This window comes from Equus quagga, chromosome 13, assembly GCF_021613505.1.
Source record: "Equus quagga isolate Etosha38 chromosome 13, UCLA_HA_Equagga_1.0, whole genome shotgun sequence".
Lineage (NCBI taxonomy): Eukaryota > Metazoa > Chordata > Mammalia > Perissodactyla > Equidae > Equus > Equus quagga.
Genome location: NC_060279.1, coordinates 89600276 through 89617996, shown reverse-complemented (window position 1 = coordinate 89617996; position 17721 = coordinate 89600276). Strand labels below are relative to the sequence as shown.

Genomic DNA, 17721 nt, shown 5'->3' with positions numbered 1-17721 from the left:
AAAAGAAGCCGCCTTCGCCAAGCTCCCTTGCAGTGCGCTAGGCGTCCCACGGATCTGTGTCTTGCTTCAACAGTGTTTGGACGGAACAGACCCCTGGGACTCCTCTTTTTCCGGCCTCCGACCACCCTCCAACCTCTTTTCCAGTCTCAGCCTTCGGACCAACTTCTCAACCATCCTCTACCTCCGGCGGGATCCACTAATACCGTTCTTTTGAGCTCAGCTCCTTACTGCCGATCAACCATGAGCTCCCAGATTCGTCAGAATTATTCTACTGAAGTGGAGGCCGCCGTCAACCGCCTGGTCAACCTGTACCTGCGGGCCTCCTACACCTACCTCTCTCTGGTGAGGATCCCCAGGACGCCCCCGGCCCAAGTTTCCCCCAACTGCGTACCTCTGGCCTTCTGCGCACGCGCTGGCTTTCTTTGTCCCGTCGGGTAGTCAGAAGGCGGAGTCCGCACGCCTGGCCTCGCCTCCCGCTAACCGTTGTTCCCGCCATCTCTTCCCGCAGGGCTTCTATTTCGACCGCGACGATGTGGCTCTGGAGGGCGTATGCCACTTCTTCCGCGAGTTGGCGGAGGAGAAGCGTGAGGGTGCCGAGCGTCTCTTGAAGATGCAAAACCAGCGCGGCGGCCGCGCCCTCTTCCAGGACTTGCAGGTAAACAGGGTGCGGGCAACGGACTGCATCTCCCGGCAGTCCCTGCGCGCGAGGCTTGTTGACCGTTTGTTTAGGCACCGCGTGGGCTTCTGGGAGATTGAGTCTGGTCATGTGCGGGCTGTCTATTATGATTGGGAATGGAGGCGCACCCAGTTCCCCCAGGACGTGGCGGTGTAGACTGCGGCGTCGTCTCCTGGGGCTTGCTGTTGTAGGAGACCGGGGAGGTGGGGGTTGGGGGTTGGGATAGGAACCCTTAGACGGTTTTTTGCGCTAGGCTCTTTACCCCCGCAACTGCTGGGAAATGTCGTTTTAGTCCTTTGCTGGGTAAGTGGCTAGTTCTGAGCTGTTTTCTGTATAGAAGCCGTCCCAGGATGAGTGGGGTACAACCCTGGATGCCATGAAAGCCGCCATTGTCCTGGAGAAGAGCCTGAACCAGGCCCTTTTGGATCTGCATGCCCTGGGTTCTGCCCAGGCAGACCCCCATGTAAGTACTCTCTTCATCTGTGTCTACTTACGTTCTAAGCATTGGCCTCATGATTGGACAGCTATCCTTCTGAGCCTCGTCACCCATCTGTCATACTATTGTAAGTGGCAACATTTTCTCTTTTATCTTTCAGCTCTGTGACTTCTTGGAGAGCCACTTCCTAGACGAGGAGGTGAAACTCATCAAGAAGATGGGCGACCATCTGACCAACATCCAGAGGCTCGTTGGCTCCCAAGCTGGGCTGGGCGAGTATCTCTTTGAAAGGCTCACCCTCAAGCATGACTAGGAGCCTCCGGAGTCCAGTGGCCTTTGAGGGGGCCCCTCTGGTATCCCCCTGGTGTCAGAGCTTCTGCCTGAGCCTCTCCCTGCAGCCACTAGAGATAGCTTTTTAACTAGCCTGGAGCCCTCTGCCCAAGCCTGGACCAAATGGAAACAATAAAGCTTTTTCCAGCAGCTGGTGGTTGTGTGTGTCTGTGTGGTGTGGGAAATGGGGTGGGATCTGTTTTCACAAGGCTTCTAGCTGGACTGGGCTGGCAAGCCGGGGGAGTTGGCTCCACCTGTCTTGCCTATTCCTAAGGCTTGTCCTCACCTGTGGGGTGTGTTGCAGTAACGGGTTTTCTGGTTCGCCAGGCTGTTAATAGTCCCTCCTAGATAGGAGAGCCCAGACTCCAGGGAAGTCAAAAGACCTGGGGTTGGTCACTGGAAGCAAACACTGTTAAAGAGATACCAAACAGTAACAAGAAACGAGTCTGTGCCAGGCCCTGCGACCCTCTGGCGGTTAAGTAGAATTAGGAGCTCCTTTCTGTGGGTGAGTTGAGGCTATTAACGTAGAAATTGCCTGTGGCAACCAGGAAGCACACCCAGGGTGCCACACCTGCTCTCCAATTTGAAGCACAGCTAGGAAGAACTCAGAGTGTGTCTGAGCAGCTGGGAGCATGGGATGTGCAAGAGATGCTGAGCTGGGGGTTTGGGGCTGAGCACAGAAACGGGAAGGTGAAACTTGGGGCCAAATTCAAGTGGGAACTGAAGCTGGAAGAGGGTTTACAGGCAGCTGCTGGGCCCAAGTTACGAAACAATCAACTCTGACCCACTCCCCCTTCCCTGATTTGAATTGAAGAGGAAGTAGCTTCTGGACTCCTGTTGTTGGGTCTTCTCCCCACCGTGACCCTTGCTGTCCCTGCTCTTTCGGGGAGGGAGCTTCTGTGTGTCACACAGTGGCCAACAGGAAGGATGATCGCACTCCCAAATCCAAAAAATTGGAGCTTTCTACGCCCCTGAAAAGCGATTGCTTTGGAGATGCACGTATGGCCTAGTGAAGACTAGATCGGAAAAGAAAAAGATTTTTCCGGAAAACACAGCCATCTAGGGGACAGTAGAGCCAAAGATCAGAGGCCACAGGGTCCTAGAAACATGCTCTAAACTAGTGCTGTCCAATAGGACTTTTTCAATGATGGAAGCGTTCTATATCTGCGCTGCCCGATAGGGTAGCCACATGCGGCCACAGTGGCTGTTGAGCACGTGCACATGGCTAATGCTGCTGAGGGATTAATTGAAATAATCACACGTGGCTCCGAGCCTTTTTCCAGTGACACCCCTTTCTGCCAAAGGGAGCTTGAGCCAAGTTTTCGCCATTTGCAAGTCAAGTCCCAAGTAAACACAACAGAGGTGCGTTCCTTTGAAATAAGACGGGAATCAGACTGGCAATCCTAATCTCTTCCAAGACAGCAGGATGAGACAAGGGATCAGGGACACAGGGGTGTGCAGGGGGAGGAACAGAGGAGGCCACAAGGAGAGGGGGGCCAGGAGCAAGGCCCCTCATGTCGGACCAGACCTGAGATTCTTAAATATAGATGTATTTTTTCATCTCTGGACACACTTCAGTCACACTCCTTCCGCCCTCCCCCTTCCCAACGGCAAACTAAGTGCATTAGACACAGCACAGCACACGTGAGGGGCCCCTCCGTTTCACCAAAGCTGGGAGCGGGGCACAGCTTGGGGATGGAAGAGCCTCGAGGTAAATATAGAGGTTCTAGAACCCAGTGGGCCCAGTTTTAGACCAGGGGAATGGGACCAGGATGCAGCACAGTCTTAAGGTTCTAGATTCAGCAGCCGGCACCTAGAACCCAGTGGTTTCACGGTGGGTCTAATGATTGGGGATTGTGGCTGGGAAGACAGCCAGTTCTGTCCTCAGCCAAGGGGTTCCCTGGAGGCCACAGAAGGAGCCTGGAGATATAAGGGAGAGCTCAGACGCACGGAAGGAGTAGGATCCGGTCCAGAAAAGGCCAGAAAGGCATCTAGACCAAGACTGTCTGTTCTCCAGTAGGAATGAGAAGCCAAGTGGTTCTGCCCCCTCCTTGCTTGGCCAAAGTGTGGAGGAAGAGGGGGGCAGAGATGGAGAGATCCTGCAGGCAGAGCTGGACAAATCAGGGAGGTCTGGATCCGAGTAAACACCAGCACCCTGGCCTGCAGCCCGAGTTCTGGAGTTGAAATGGAGGAACTTCTGCATTCAGTAAAGTCCCTGAAAGTGCCTAGTTCTGGACTTGATTGTCCCATTAGCAGGGATACCACGCGGTTTCCGGAGCTTAGTGGCCCCCAGGCCAGGCCTGAACATGGCATGCTCAGAGGGCTGTAGAATTGCAAACCACAAAGGGCTCTAGGAGCCTGGAAGGCAATAGGCCAGGTTTCCTAAAACCTCTGGCACCACAGTAGGGTAACGGCACAGTCCTGGCCTCTGGGACCCGGGCCAGGCCTGGGGGACTCCAGGGCACAGATTGTGCATTCTGGAACCCAAGAAAGGCACAGCGTTGTGGGTTCTGGAGTGTGGGGATTCCAAGAGCTAGCTAGAGGGGGCTGGACTGTATGGCGGAGGGGGCGGGGCTGTGGACCCCACAGAGGGTTCCGGATCTGGAGCAGGGTTTGGGAACAGCGCCCTTCAGCATCCACCCTCTGGATGAGGCAGGCAGTGCGGGCGGGGAGTGTGGGGCAGGAGCCTTAGTTGCGCTCCTCGCCCAGGGAGCTGGCGGGGCTGAGGGGCTCGCTGGGGGTGCTGAGCGAGCTGGAGGGCCCCGTGTCCACCGAGCCGCGCTTGCTCCCGCTCGTGGAAGAGGTGCAGGAGGCGCGACGCGGCCACTCCGGGGCGCGGATGTTGCGCCGGTCCTTGGCGGCCTCCTCGTCCTCGTCGTAGCGCTCACCGTCTTCATCGGGCGGCACGTCCCGGGGCTCCTCCTCGTCCTCGCTCTGGTGCGGGCTCGAGTGTCGTGACAGTGAGGGCGACGGAGGCACTGATGCAGGCCGTGGGTAGCGGTAGCCCTGGGTCTGCGTACGGACGGGGTTGTGGGCACAGACTGCAGAGTGAGCGGAGGCCCCTACAATCCTGCCCAGGCATCCAGGGCCCCTGACGCCTTCTGATCCCAGGAGGGAGGGAGGGACGCCCCACCCTACCCCACCCCAGCCCAGCCCTCCAGCTCCTGGCCCACCAGAGAGACCCCGGGTCCACTCACCGCATCAGCCTCGCGGGGCTCGTAGGTGAAGTGTTCTGGAAAGGCCTTGGCCAGCGCCATGTGGCGCGCGGACATATAGTACTTGAGGGAAAGAAGTGAGTGGGAGGAGAGGCGTCAGGGGGCGGGAGCCGGACCCCCGGCCACCCCTGCAGACCCGGAGCGAGGCGAATCCTGGCCACATCCGTTATGCAAATGAGCACACTCTGAGCACCTCCAGTTGGCGCCTATGCCAATTAGCCATCTTCCTAGCTCCGCCCCTCAGGTAGATAAGCAGAGCTATGATTGGACAGACTCTGAGCCACATCCCAAGAACGCGGGTGGGATTCTCCAGTCGGGTACCTCTTTGGCCACGCCCTTATGCAAATAGAGCACTTCTGACCAATGAGGTCTTCCCGCAAACGTTAATTTCTTAAAGGGACAGCAACTGCTACAGGTAGGAGGAGACCGTGTCCCCTGCGCCAGGCTTTGAGCTGAGGAAACAGAGGCCCAGAGCGGGAAGCGGCCGATTCACTAGCAGAGGACAGGGAAGGGAGTTATACCCGGCCTAGGTATTTCCAGTCCAGAAGGTCGGAGAGGCGCTCCGTGCGGTTCCGCTGGATGATGCGCTGCCGCCGGCTCTGCTGGCAGAAGCTGTAGAGGAAGGAGGTAAGCTGCGAGCAGGAATCATCCAGGCTGCGGAACCGCCGGTCCAGAATGTAGATGCCTGCAGGGGCCAGGACGGGGGCTCAGAAACCAGACTGGGGAGACCTTCATTCTCCCTGGGACCCTGTGGCACCAGGACCCCTCCTTCCCTGGGACTAAGGCGTTCCACCCCCTCCTCCCCAGGATCCAAGAGTCCCGGCTCTCAGTCCGGGCGCTGACCGTAAGCTGAGGGGTCTGCGATGTGTTCCTCCATGAAGCAGCCGAAGCCGGAGAGGTTGGTGGAGATACTGGGGATGCCCATAACCGTGCACTCAGCTGCGGGAAGGCGTGAGAACAGTCCACTTAGCACTTAGCACTTTGACAGTCTTAAATCTCAATAAACGCCTCAACGGCGCCCTCTACTGGCATCTTTACCAAGTGCTGGGCGCTGAGCCGAGCAAGTCAGGAGCGGAAAAACCAGGCGGGGCATTGGACTATCACAGTCTTAGAGCGGAAGCTAAGAGGCTTAGCAAAAGGGAGTTCACTTGCCCCAAGGCCTCAGGATGAGGAGAAGTCTTTAATGGGCGATAAGGATGCTAATTTATTGAATACGTACTCTGGGCCGATGTCTATCATTTTACTTAATCCTCACAACCTGTAAGATACTTTCTTGGGCCAGACCATACTGTTTTGGTTAAAACAGCTTCAGTCTGTTTTGACAGGAGGTAAGAAAAAGTCTCTCACTATTACTATTGCTGTCTACAGACCACCTACGATGCGTCGTTTCCTACCTTAACGCTGAGAAATGGTTCAAGGAGTTTGTTATAATTCTCATGGAAATGTTTCTAAAAAACCTCTGTAAGCTGCAAAAGCAGGCGCTAACTATAAGGGAGCTTATGGGAAAAACAGGGTTGGGGCCGACCACACAAAACCTAGGCATCATTTTAACCATGGATGAAAGAAAACTGGCAAAATTCCTAATTATCATGCAAGCATAGTTTAAAAGACTTGTTAAATTACTCATAAAGTAAAAATTACTACGGCAAATGTGGTATTTATTTAGCCTGAAAAACATGCGAAAAGATGTGAGGAAGGGTTGAGTTTGGGGAAACCACAGCAAAATGTCTCCAAATGAGGGAGAACTGCACAGGAGCTGTTTCGGCTTGAAGCTGGTGTCTGAAGGGAGCCGACAGGAGGAAAGGGGAGGCGATGGGCACCAGGAACAGCTCCGAGTGACTTTGCCACATTCTTTTGTGTTCAGTGAACTGTGCATTCAGCTGCTTTATTTGGGGGGCCAAATGTCAGCCATGTGAACTGTGACATCAGTCCTCCAGTTAAACATCACATGAGCTACTGTGTTTACAAAAACACACTGTAGCAGAACAGACTGTTGCCATTGCCCCTGTTTTTTTAGGGTTTTTTTGGTGAGGAAGATTGGCCCTGAGCCAATCTATTGCCAATCTTCCTCTTTTTGCTTGAGGAAGATTGTCGCTGAGCTAACATCTGTGCCAATCTTCCTCTATTTTATGTGGCTCGCTGCCACAGTATGGCTTGACGAGCGGTGCTAGGTCCGTGCCCAGGATCTGAACCTGCGAACCCCGGGCTGCCAAAGTGGAGTGTGAGAACCCAACCACTATGCCAGCGGGCTGGCCCTCTATTGCCCCTGTTTTGCAAAGGAGAAGCCTGAGGCTCAGAGAAGCAGAGTGCCTTGCACGGGGATTGTGCCAGATCTGCCCAGGACCCTACCGCCATGCTGCACTCACCCGGTGTGTAGCCCCAAGGCTCATAGTAGGAGGGGAAAACCCCGAGGTGGCAGCCACGGACAAACTCCTCATAGTCCACGGGGAGCAGGGGGCTCGTGGAGGAGAGGAACTCTGGGTGGAAAATCACCTGGCAGGGAAAAAGAAGGACACAGCCCAAGCACCTTATGTAGCTACTCCTCAGATCCTAGAGAGGCCCAGAGAGGGTGGGAAATTTGTCTAAAGTCACACAGGTGAGTGGCAGGATAAAGATTTGAATCCAAGTCAGCTTCAGAAGCTAAGGTTCTTTCTAAACATAGCGATCTTTTGATAAACTATGGGAGATGGGAAATGGAAGGCCCAGGGTTCCCTCTGCACGCCCCCGCCAGGCCCAACCCACCCTGGCCGCTGCCCTCACCTTGACCCTGTCAGCACTACTATTGAAGAGGCCGATTCGACGGATGGTGGTCAGGATAGGGTCCGAGGAGTCGTCCAGCATATTGTGGGTGCACACAGGGGGAAAAGACTGCCGCTGTGGGGGCCACAAGGGGAGTAGGGGTAAGTAAAGAGACATGCTGACCCTGGGGATCCAAGGAGACTACAATTCCTACCAGGTTGTGGGGTAACCAGCCCAAGAGATTCCCAGGGGTTGTCGATTTCCTGCTTGACTCTATCTGTAAAGGTTCTCTTTCCCCTTTAACCACCATGAGCTGAAAAGAAACTACAATTCCCAGCTGTCTTTGAGGCAGAGCCAGGGTTAACATGCCCCACGGACTACAGGGAGTTGTAGTTATCTTGTTCTGTAGTCTTGGCTATATCATCAAATTCAAAGGAACTTTAACTCCCCCCAGTAGACCAGGCCAGAGACTGTGCCAATATGGTGGCAAGCTTCAGGGGCTGCTGGAAGTTGTAGTTTTTTAATGAAAATCCTGGATCTCTTTCCATGTTCCCTTTAAGTGGCTTGTAATTACCTCAACTTCCACCCCCACAGAGGCCCAGAAAAAGCACAATTCCCAAGAGTCACTGGAGGAAGATAGAGCTAGTGTGATAGAAGTCCAGGGGGCTGCTGGGATGTATAGTTCTTTGCAAATATTCCATCATTTCTCTCAGTAAAAGTTCTGCACACCTTCAGTCTACTGACTCCAGGGGCCCAACAAACTACAATTCCCAGCAGCCCCAGGGCAGAAACACCCTCAGTGAGGCAAGCAGCCTTGGGGATTGTTGGAAATTATAGTTTGGCCAAAAACAATTCACACCTTGTTTATGCAACTTGGCTGTCTAGGTTTCCATTCTCCAGGAAATGGCTCACCAACCCTGGCCATAGGTACCAAAGACCCCTGACTCCAGAGAACAAAAGAACTCTAACTCCCAGAAGTCTCTGGGGTAGGGAAGTGTCAATATAACAGAAAGACCCAGGGGCTGCTGGGAATTGCAGTTCTCATTTGGTGACTGCCAATCCTCTCTAAGGTTTCCCATCCACCTAATTCCAGTTACCTGCCAATAATGTAAAGAAGCTACCACTCCCACGAGTGTTTGGAGACAAGACACAGGCAAGGGGATAAGAAACAGTGGCTGCTGAGAGTTTTCAATGTTCTCTAGGAAAAGATAAGTGTTTTAGCTGACACGTTGGCTCTAGTGCAAAAGAGGCCCAACAAAACTACCATTCCCAGCTGTCTCTGGGGAGAGAGGTGGAGCTAGTATGCAGCAAAGCCCAAGGACAACTGGGAGTTGTAGTTCTGCTTTTGTGGCTAGCTTGACTTCCTAAGTTCCCTTTCACCTGTTGTCCATTGACCCTGGGTACTCAAAGAAATTACAATGCCCAGCAGCCCCTGTGGCAGAATGAGTTTCAGGAAAGCAGGCTGCCCTAAAGGCTTCTGGGAATTGAAGTTCTACCAGTCAGTTCACACTCTTCTGTGTACCTCAGAATTGATTCCCCCGATAAGAGCCGCCCAATAAACCAGAATTCTCAGCAATCTCTGGGGTCAGAGCTAACACGGCAAGCTGCCTCTGGGGCTGCTGGGAGTTGTTGCCTCTCTGCTCAGGGGTCCAAACCATACCTGCGTGGCAAAGATGGCTCTCTTCATCATAGTGAAATCCTCCTTGTCCAGCATCTTGTTCATGTCTGGGAGGCTCCCACTGCGAAGTGAGCAGAGGGATGCATCTGAGATTGGGTGGAGAGAGGGGTTAGGGTCCAAGAGGGCGCAGGGCTGAGGGCGGGGCACTCACACCAGCAGGGATTCGTAAAGCTTCCTCCCGAACTTCTCCTTCACTGTGTTCGCCGTATCCCTGGAAGGGGCAGAGCGACATCATATACACACCAGTCACTTATTGTTAGGCTTCCGGGGCAGCTGGGAAACTGAGGTCTGAGCAGAGAAGCCCTGGGGATTCTGGGCTGGAGGATGGGGACCCAGGGAACATGCCCTGGAAGGCTCGGATCCCTTTTGCCTTGCATCGGCTGTGTGGTCAGGGATAGGTGGCCTTCCCTCTCTGACTTCAGTAACTTATCTGTCAGACGGGGATAAAAATAGAATCAACCTCAGAGGTTTGCAGTGAGAACTCAATGAGGTCATGACAAAAAGTGCACAGTGCCCGGCACACAGTGAGCCTTCCAGAAATGTCAGCTATTATTAGGACTTCTCCTAGTCCTGGTGGTGGCAATGCTAAGCCCCATTTTATAAAAAGGGAAAATTATGTTCTGAGAGGAAACTTTATGTACACGAGTAATGCTAGCAAAGAGCGCCACCCTACAGCTCCAGTGACATCCCTCTGCTCACAGCCCTCCCAGAGCTCTGGCCTCATTTTCTACCCCATCTCCCTAAGGCACTCTGCTTCAGCTCCACTGGCCTCTTTGCTGTTTCTCAAACATGCCTCAGGACCTTTGCACTTGCTGTTCCCTTTGCTGTTCCCCACATACAAACAGGACACCCTCCCTCATTTCCTCTATTGGTCTCTACCCAATAATACTTTCTCAGTGTGGCCTGTCCTGACAACTGTCTCATATTCCAGTCCTTTTATTTTTTTGCCAGAGCACTTTCTAGAATTTTCTAGAATGTGAGCTCCATGAGGGCAGGGACTTTATCTTTCTTGTTCACAGCTGTGTTCCCAGGGCCTGGAACAGTGCCTGGCACACAGTAGGTGCTCAGTGAATATCTATGGCTAATGAATGGGTTTTACAGATGAGGAAACTGAGCCTTGGAGAAGGGGAGTGGTTTGCCTAAAGTCACAGAGCCAGCAAGGGTCAGTGGCATGAGTGGGACCTCGCTGGTTTCATATCAGAACCCTGATCGTGCTGTCACATTTGTCCTGCCTGCGACTTCTTACTGCCCCCTGTGCTGGAGGCATCTTAAGCAAGTGACTTCAGTAGGAATTGGTGGGGCGGGTTGATCCCGTTACAGATGACAAAACTGAGACTCCAAGAGGAACACTAGACCCGGAGCACAGAGCTGGGCGTGGGGCCGGCCGGGTGCCCGGGCCAAGGCTGCTGACCAGAGCTGCTTGCGCACGGCTTGCCCCTTGAGGGTTTCCACGTTGAAGTTGTTGGTCCGAGCCGGCATGATGAAGAAGGCGACCACCGTCTGCTCGCTGCCATTTACCTGGGGCCGAGGAAAAGGGGCCGAGGTCAGGATCACCCACCTTTTCCCCTCCCCCAAGACCACTAGGATCCTGCCAGGCCCCTTCCTGTCAAGGTGAATTATAGGACAGAGTTACTATCCCCACTGAGACTCGGATCTTCTTTCTGGGTGTCTGCACCTGCCCTACAGACGGGGTTCCCAACCCCCACCTCCCCGGGTCCTGTTCTCGCCGGTTATGTACTCATCTTCTCATCCTCCTTTGTCCCCTCGTAGCCCAGGCCTTACTCTGAGCAGATAGTTGAGCCGGGCCAAGGCCTCCAGGAAGACGTCAGCCCCCTTGTTGGAGAACTCGTAGCGGCCGGCGATAAAGAAATACAGGGTCTTATCCAAGTTGAAGTCCAGGTGCCTAAAAAGCCACAAGACAGGGTGAAGCCAAGATCCTCACCCTCTAGCCCTGGCTCGAAACTACAAACTGCAGAAGCCACAGGGGCAAAGAACATCTTAGACAGTACAGAGGCATCATGGGACTCATGGGACTTGTGCCTCTTTTCTCCTTAAACGGGGATCTCCTGCAATACTCAGCCATTGTTCTGACGCTCAGGAACTCAAGAGTCTGAGCCCCCAGCTGTCCCCTCCCTTAGACCCGGGAGTCTGGGCACCCAACCCCCACCTCTCTCAAGACCTGGGTATCTGGCCCACATACCCATAAAAATGGCCACGCACAAACTCCTGGATTCGGGCCTTGCTCTGAGCATGGAGGTTCTGGAACTCATGCATGGCAGAGAACTTCTTCACATTCAGTCCATTGGGGGTCACAATATCTAGGCATGGGGGAGAAGGTCCCATGTTTCATTTCTTCATTCAGATCAATGTGGTTGAATGAATAAATGAAGGTAATTCCAGGAATATTAAGGAGCTGACCAGCCAGAGGCCTTCTGGGAGTTGTAGTTCTCACATCCATTGAGAATTGATGCTATAGCCTGGGAAGAATAACTGGTTCTAACATTGCTTTTCTCAAAAACAAAGACCAGTGAACCTCCATCCTCTTTCAGAAGACCAATATCTACCTTAGCCAATAAAATAATTTTCCCTTTTCTGAAATGAATGTCAAAGAAACTACACCTCCCATTAGCCTCTAGGGTACAGCCAGGCAGCCTCATATGCAGGCCATCAACTTAGGGTCTTCTGGGAGTTGTAGTTCTCTGCTCTTTACAATAAGAAAATTGGTACGGGCCTTGGCGTAGACCGTCAACTACCTCATTCATGTCTCGGGACCCCCTCCTATGCCCTACCTGGTTTCCTCTTGAGTAGGTGCTGAGCCTCAATGGCGGTGATCTGGGACACGGTAGTGAAGACGTGAGTGCAGTGGGCTGCCGCCCGCTCCATGCAGTAACGGTGATAAATTTGCCTCTCACCAGCTTCCTTGTCCACGTTGAACTGGGCAGGAAGGGATGGTGGTTAGGTTAGGAGAATGGGCAGAAGACTGGAGGTCCAGATTCTGGGGTCCTGGGCGAGGTTGGAGCCGGAAGCTGGACTCCTGGGTCTGAGGGAGGAGGGGCCTGGGGTCTTGGACTCCTGGGTCCTGGGACAAGAGGGAGCTTGATCTCCTTGGGCTTCGAAGACAGCTTTGGGCTGTCCTGAAATACTGGCCGCCCCCACCTGCCACACTCCCGGCTCACATTCTCCAGGTTGTTGTAGAAGTCCACAGCACCGGCACACAGGTATCGCCCCAGCAGCGTGGCGTGGGTGGTGAAGATTGTAGCCACAGGCAGCCGCCGGGCACGGCACAGGCAGAGCCCGATGCCCGCCAACCACTCGTGGAAGTGTGCAACCACATGTGGCTTCTCCTCGCTCTGGGCCAGGAACTGTGGGGCAGCAGAGACAGGGCCACTGTGTCTCCACGTGTGTCGTGAAGACGATCAGCCATCCCCAAAGTGGACGAGCAAACAGAGGAGAGATAAATCACCTCCACTGCACAGAGTGGGCCGCCACCCACTGCAATCCCCATTGGACAAGGAACTGTACAAATCCTTGAGGCAGCCAGACCCCTGACCTCCTCCCCAGAGGCTGATGGGAGCTGGGGTTTTTCAGCCAACCTTCTAAGGCCCAGCAGGGCTGAACTGGAAAGACTGAAGTTTCAGTGTTCCCAAGTCCTAGACACAATTCCTGGAGACCTTTATCTCAATCAAGAGTAGAACTGCACCCAATAGTGAGGACTACAACTCCCAGAATGCCCTAGGAGCAGCCAGTTCATTAACTCTTTGTCCCAGGGCATGGGAAACAAAGTTTCTTGAGCCTTTTAAAACCTAAAAGGGGGGCAGAACCAGGATTCCTGGTTCTCTAATAGGCTGGGGTTTCCCAAACATCCAGGGTGCCATCTGAGAGCTACGTCCAGCGAAGATCAGAGTAGAGAACTACAACTCCCAGAATTCCCTGGGGGGGGGGGTGAGCCCTCCAGCCAGATCAGCCCCCCCAAGAGGTAATGGCTCAGAATTCTTATATTTGGAAGACTGCAATGAATGAAGCGGAGTTGGGAGTTTAGGTCTCTGAAGAAAGAAGTGTCTGGACCCCTGGATGTCCAGGTTCCCAAAGGTCAGAGCTAATCCTTGGATTAAAGGACCTACAACTCCCAGAATGCCCTGGGAGAAGCCAGCCACCCTCTGACCAGGGGCTGATGGCCATTGTAGTTTTGGGCCTGGGGTGGAAAGAAGTGACATGGGGACTGGTGGTGGGGCCTACCTCACCCAGGAACCAGGTGGTGAGGAAGCCAAAAAGGACAGCGTCGTTGGCCTCACGGTCGTACCAGGGCACCCCGATGTTGCAGGTGTCCCAAAGCTCTCCCTTCCAGCGTTCCAGGGCCCAGGCTGAGGCCCCCACATCCAGGAGCACCACCAGGGGGCCCCCCTCGATCAGCCAGCGCCCGAAATACACCTGGGGGGCCCAGAGGGAGGCTCAGGGTTTCGGCCACACATCTCTGGGCCAGCACTTGTGGTTCTCTCAGCCAGACAGATGCCTGGGCTTCCTGCCTTACTTCTTCCACCTTCTGTCTGTGTCCCTGCTGCTAATTTCTCACCTGCTGCCTGATTTCTCTCTTTGCTGTTAGTTATTCCCACCACAATCTTTCTCCTTCTCCGTTGCAACATTTCGCTGTCCCTTGCTCAGTTTCTATAACTGCTGTCTTTCTCCCATCTGCTGCCTCCTTTCTCTCCTTAGAACCACACGTTTCCCACGTCCTGTCTCTACACCCCAACTGCCTTGTTTTCTACCCGCTAATCATTTGTCCAAGTTGCTGCCTCGTCTCTGTGTTTTCTGCCACATTTCACCAACCACCCTGTTGCTTTCTCCCACGATCTTTTCTTCCTGCTGCTAATTCCTGGATAATTCTGTTACTGTTCTCGCTGCCATATTTCTTCCACCCACTGCCTTGTTTCTAACCCTTTCGCCATATATTTGTCACCTGCTGCCTCTTTCCTCTGCCCTTACGTCCATTTTGCACTCTGCAGCCACATTTCTAATACTGTCTGCCCTCCTTCCACGCCCCAGGACTGCATTTTTCTACCCACTGCCATGTTTCTAAGCCTCGCTGTCTCATTTCTGCCCCTGCCACATTTCTCCAATCTGCTTTCCTCCTGAGACCATGGCCTAGGTCTGGGCCTGCTGCCACAACTCTATCCAGCTGACAGATAGTCATACGCCTCCCTAACCTGGCTTTTCCCAGCCTGGGGAGCCTGACCCCAGTGTCCCTCCCCCTCCCAGCTGTTGCCTGCCCTTTTGCTGGGGGGGGGCTATTCTTAGGCCCCCAGCACGTGGGGAGCAGCTGCCATGGGGGAGGGCTGAACTGCTGTGAGGTTCCTTAGGGACACATTCGGGCCTGACTGGACTCCAGACCCCACCCGACCCCAGAGGCTGTGAATGAATGAAGGAATCAACCACTGTACTTCTCGCTCCCAGACCCCAACCTGTCTGTGCTTCGGCCCCGCTGCCTCGTGGCCCTCTCCTTGGGTGGCAGCCCCCTCTGGGCTCATCCTTCAGCCCTCATCGGAGGCCCTGGGACTCTCCACTCTTTAACCCCTGGCTCTGCCCATCTGAAACTCAGTCCCCTGGGTCTCTCCTCTCTTCATCAGTGTTCCATCTTCCCCTCTCCTTCTAGGTCTTTCTCTCTGAAACACTGGGCTGCCTCTCATGTATATCCAGACTCTGTCTATCTCCCTATTGCTCTAGCCCCTGGGGCCACCATCACCTCTTGGGACACAGTCTCTTGCCATCCGTCTCTCTCCCTTTGTCTGCCTGCCCACCTCACTCTGCAAGCTCGGCTGTTTATAGTAATAACGATGATGAGGATGATGATAACCACGACACAACAGCTCACACGCATTGCTAACTTCACGCCAGGCACCAGACGGAAGACTTTATCAACTCTTTCATCCTCCCAACAACCCTACTAGGGTTCATAGCAAGTTCATTGACCAAGGGCACACGAGCAGGAAGGGGCGAAGCTAAATTTGGACTTCAGCCTCCAGAACCCCTATTCTGGCCGCCTGCCTCCCCGCAAGCCCACCTCCCCCAGGTTCTGTCTAGCTGCCTTTCCATCTAGTTTTTTTTCTCTCTCTGGGTCTGAGGATCTTGACCTCTTGGGACCATCTCTTAGTCTGCTGTCTGTCTGTCCATTCATCAGCATCTTAGAGCTTGGGGTTCACCCCACACCTCCCGGGGTCCTGCTTCTGCTGCGTGTCTGTCAGTCTTACCTCCTCTATGTCTGCCTGGGAAAGTCCTGGGTCACCCCGGGTTTCTGTCCAGCCCCTGCCTCTTCTGCTGCTGCTCCCACCCCGACCTCGGGCACCCGCCTCCCTGCCCTTGGCCGCCCATGCCCCACCTTGCAGCCCTTGCTGTTCATGGAGTCCAGCGTCCTCTTCAGGGCCGGGGTTGGGGGCTCGAGCAGCTCCACCTGGGTCCTCACGCCTTGCTCCGTGTATGGTCCCACCAGGTAGTAGTTATCGCCCCATTCATCCCCTGTCACCTTCGCCTTCGTCTGTAGCACCGTGTAGATGCCACCCACTGTGGGCCCAAGTACGTGAGGGCAGGCCCCAGCCGAGGTCCACAGCTCTGGGACCTGGGGTGGGGTGGGGCGCCATGGGAGGTGCTGGGGCCCCGGACCTCTGGCTTAGAGGGAAGAGGGGACTGGGAGCCAGCCCATCCTCCAGAGTCAGAGGGAGGAGAGGATACAGCGCTGGAGGGCAGTGCTCCTGAGTCTGTGGGAAAAAGGGGGTGGGTCGGGACTGAGGGAGGAGGGGGCTCAGGCCAGATTTCTGAGACTGAGAGAAGGGGCTGAGGGCTTGGGCTCCTGGTCCTGAGAGAATTAGCATGACAGAGCTGACAAGGATTACCAGGACCCAGGGTCCCGAGTTCCGGGCTCCAGGAGCTGGGTCTAAAGTCTCACTCAGCCTCTAGGACACGCTCTGGGAGAATCTCTCTTCATGGCCCTATTTCACTTCCCACAGTTGCCCAAGAGAAGCCGGAATTGTCATTCCTTGCCTCCCCAGGGAATCTGCCGACCTGTCCCCCAGTCTCTTCTGCCAGCTGGGGACACAGGCATGCAGGGCCCTGCCCCTTCCATGACTCCAGTGCAGACTGAGGAGTCTGGGCCCCGAGCCTCCTTACCTCCTGGGGCTTGGGCCTTGGTGACACATGGCTCTGTATTTGCAGGTCCCCTCCCATGGTGAGTGTCAGAGCCAGTCCCTTTCTCTCCCAAAATTCAGCAAAGCAAAACCCCAGCTCTCTCCCTTTTAAGGAGTGAAACTGCCTAGCTCCTGGGATTGCGGCCCCAGGCTTCTCCAAACCCAGAACCTCAGGCCCTTTGGGGCCCAGGACACAGAAATCCAGGCCCCCTGCCACTCCCATCCCAGGGCCCAGTCCCTGACCAACTTAGGACTTCCCAGCCTTCCCCCTTTCCAGTACGCATGTGTCTGAGGCCACGGGTTCCTCTAATCTTAGGAATCCATAACCCAGGCCCTCGGCTCCTCCAGAATCTAGGCATCCAGGCCCCAACTCTCTCTCTCCCTAGGGTTTAAGAATTAGGGTCTCCAGCCTCCTCCCATCTTTACTGTCAAGTGACCAGTTCCCCAGATTCTCCCACCGCGACTCATGCATCCTATCTCCCATCCGATCTTCCAAATCCGGAGTTACATCCCCAGACCCTTCCGCCAGGGCCACCGTTCTGTAACACAGCCACTTCCCAGGTTTGCACTAGGAAGTGCCAACCCCCCATCTCCTTCCCTGTTCAGGACCCAGGTCTCTGGTCTCTCGGAAACCTCCCTCCCGGACCTAGGAATCTTTCATTTCATCCCCCTCTCCCCTAGGACCCAGGGCCCGGGTTTCCAGCCTCTTTTCATCTTAACAGTCAGGCGACTCATCCCCGCCCCCTAGGTCCCAAGAGACATACCCCAACCCCTCCTGAAGGACATAGGAGTCATAGGCTCCTTGCCCAGGACCCAAGAGTCATGCCATGTAGCCCCGGCTCCCTGTTACTCAAGAGTTCCGGGACCCCATCCCCGACTGCCCTTCTCGTCCGGGGCCCCCAGCCTGGCGTGCTCACCCTTGTTGGCCACCTCCCAGGCCACCTCGAAGAGCACTGTATTCTCCAGGTCGAATTCATCCTCCCAATCGTCCAGTCCTGGCAGTGAGGACATGGACAAAGTGCGGTTTAGAGGCATGGCTGAGGCGGGAAGGGGGCTCCGGAGGCCACAGGTAGGGCCTCCGGAGGTGCTTGGGGAATGCACTGGGAAGGGTGCGGGGGCAGGCAGCTGGTGTCCGACGGGAAGCTTGCAACGCCCTCGGCTTCCTATTGCAAGACCGTATCCCCAACCCGCAGCGCTCAGACGTACGCAGGAGGCGGCCGCAGCGTCACTGAGCTGAGTGGGGCCCTGCAGTGTAACCTTGCGGCCGCCAGGAGGCGGTGCCCGCCCCCCGGCCAGCGCCATTGGTCCGCGCCCGGGGGCCGGGGCGCCCGCGTCTCCTGATTGGTGGACAGAATACGATTCGCTCTGCCCCGCGACTACCTTAGCGGTCGCTGCGAGCTCTAGGAGGCGGGGCTTGTAGCTGCGAGAGCTGATTGGGCCTCAGCTCTGTCAATCCGAAGCTTGAGGCCCCAAAA

At 55.0% G+C, this 17721-nt stretch overlaps 2 protein-coding genes across 2 annotated transcripts; one reads left to right on the top strand and one right to left on the bottom strand.

The window, feature by feature from the left end:
- The first annotated feature begins 21 nt into the window (after positions 1-21).
- Positions 22-1592, top strand: FTL (ferritin light chain). The gene is made up of 4 exons (XM_046681449.1): positions 22-342; positions 509-655; positions 1014-1139; positions 1273-1592. Exons 1-4 carry the CDS (start codon positions 241-243, stop codon positions 1423-1425), a joined length of 528 nt encoding a protein of 175 aa, XP_046537405.1. The 5' UTR covers positions 22-240; the 3' UTR covers positions 1426-1592.
- Positions 1593-2976: 1384 nt separating this feature from the next.
- On the bottom strand, positions 2977-17467 carry GYS1 (glycogen synthase 1). The gene is made up of 16 exons (XM_046681445.1): positions 17164-17467; positions 15445-15626; positions 13311-13502; positions 12251-12436; positions 11864-12008; positions 11275-11392; positions 10857-10977; positions 10486-10592; positions 9226-9285; positions 9057-9135; positions 7418-7531; positions 7024-7150; positions 5501-5596; positions 5179-5342; positions 4640-4720; positions 2977-4454 (listed from the first exon to the last, which is right to left on the bottom strand). The coding sequence occupies exons 1-16, from the start codon at positions 17279-17281 to the stop codon at positions 4131-4133; spliced, it is 2214 nt and encodes a 737-aa protein (XP_046537401.1). The 5' UTR covers positions 17282-17467; the 3' UTR covers positions 2977-4130.
- Positions 17468-17721: the final 254 nt, after the last annotated feature.

Bases quoted from the DNA above. Each gene is read 5' to 3' on its own strand.
- FTL (XM_046681449.1), top strand. From the start codon at position 241: ATGAGCTCCCAGATTCGTCAGAATTATTCTACTGAAGTGGAGGCCGCC. The intron at 343-508 runs GTGAGGATCCCC...CTCTTCCCGCAG, and splicing joins CCTACACCTACCTCTCTCTG to GGCTTCTATTTCGACCGCGA. The intron at 1,140-1,272 runs GTAAGTACTCTC...TTTATCTTTCAG, and splicing joins CTGCCCAGGCAGACCCCCAT to CTCTGTGACTTCTTGGAGAG.
- GYS1 (XM_046681445.1), bottom strand. From the start codon at position 17,281: ATGCCTCTAAACCGCACTTTGTCCATGTCCTCACTGCCAGGACTGGAC. The intron at 12,437-13,310 runs GTAGGCCCCACC...GCTGCCCCACAG, and splicing joins CCACCTGGTTCCTGGGTGAG to TTCCTGGCCCAGAGCGAGGA. The intron at 7,532-9,056 runs GTATGGTTTGGA...TGGCCCCCACAG, and splicing joins GAGCCATCTTTGCCACGCAG to CGGCAGTCTTTTCCCCCTGT.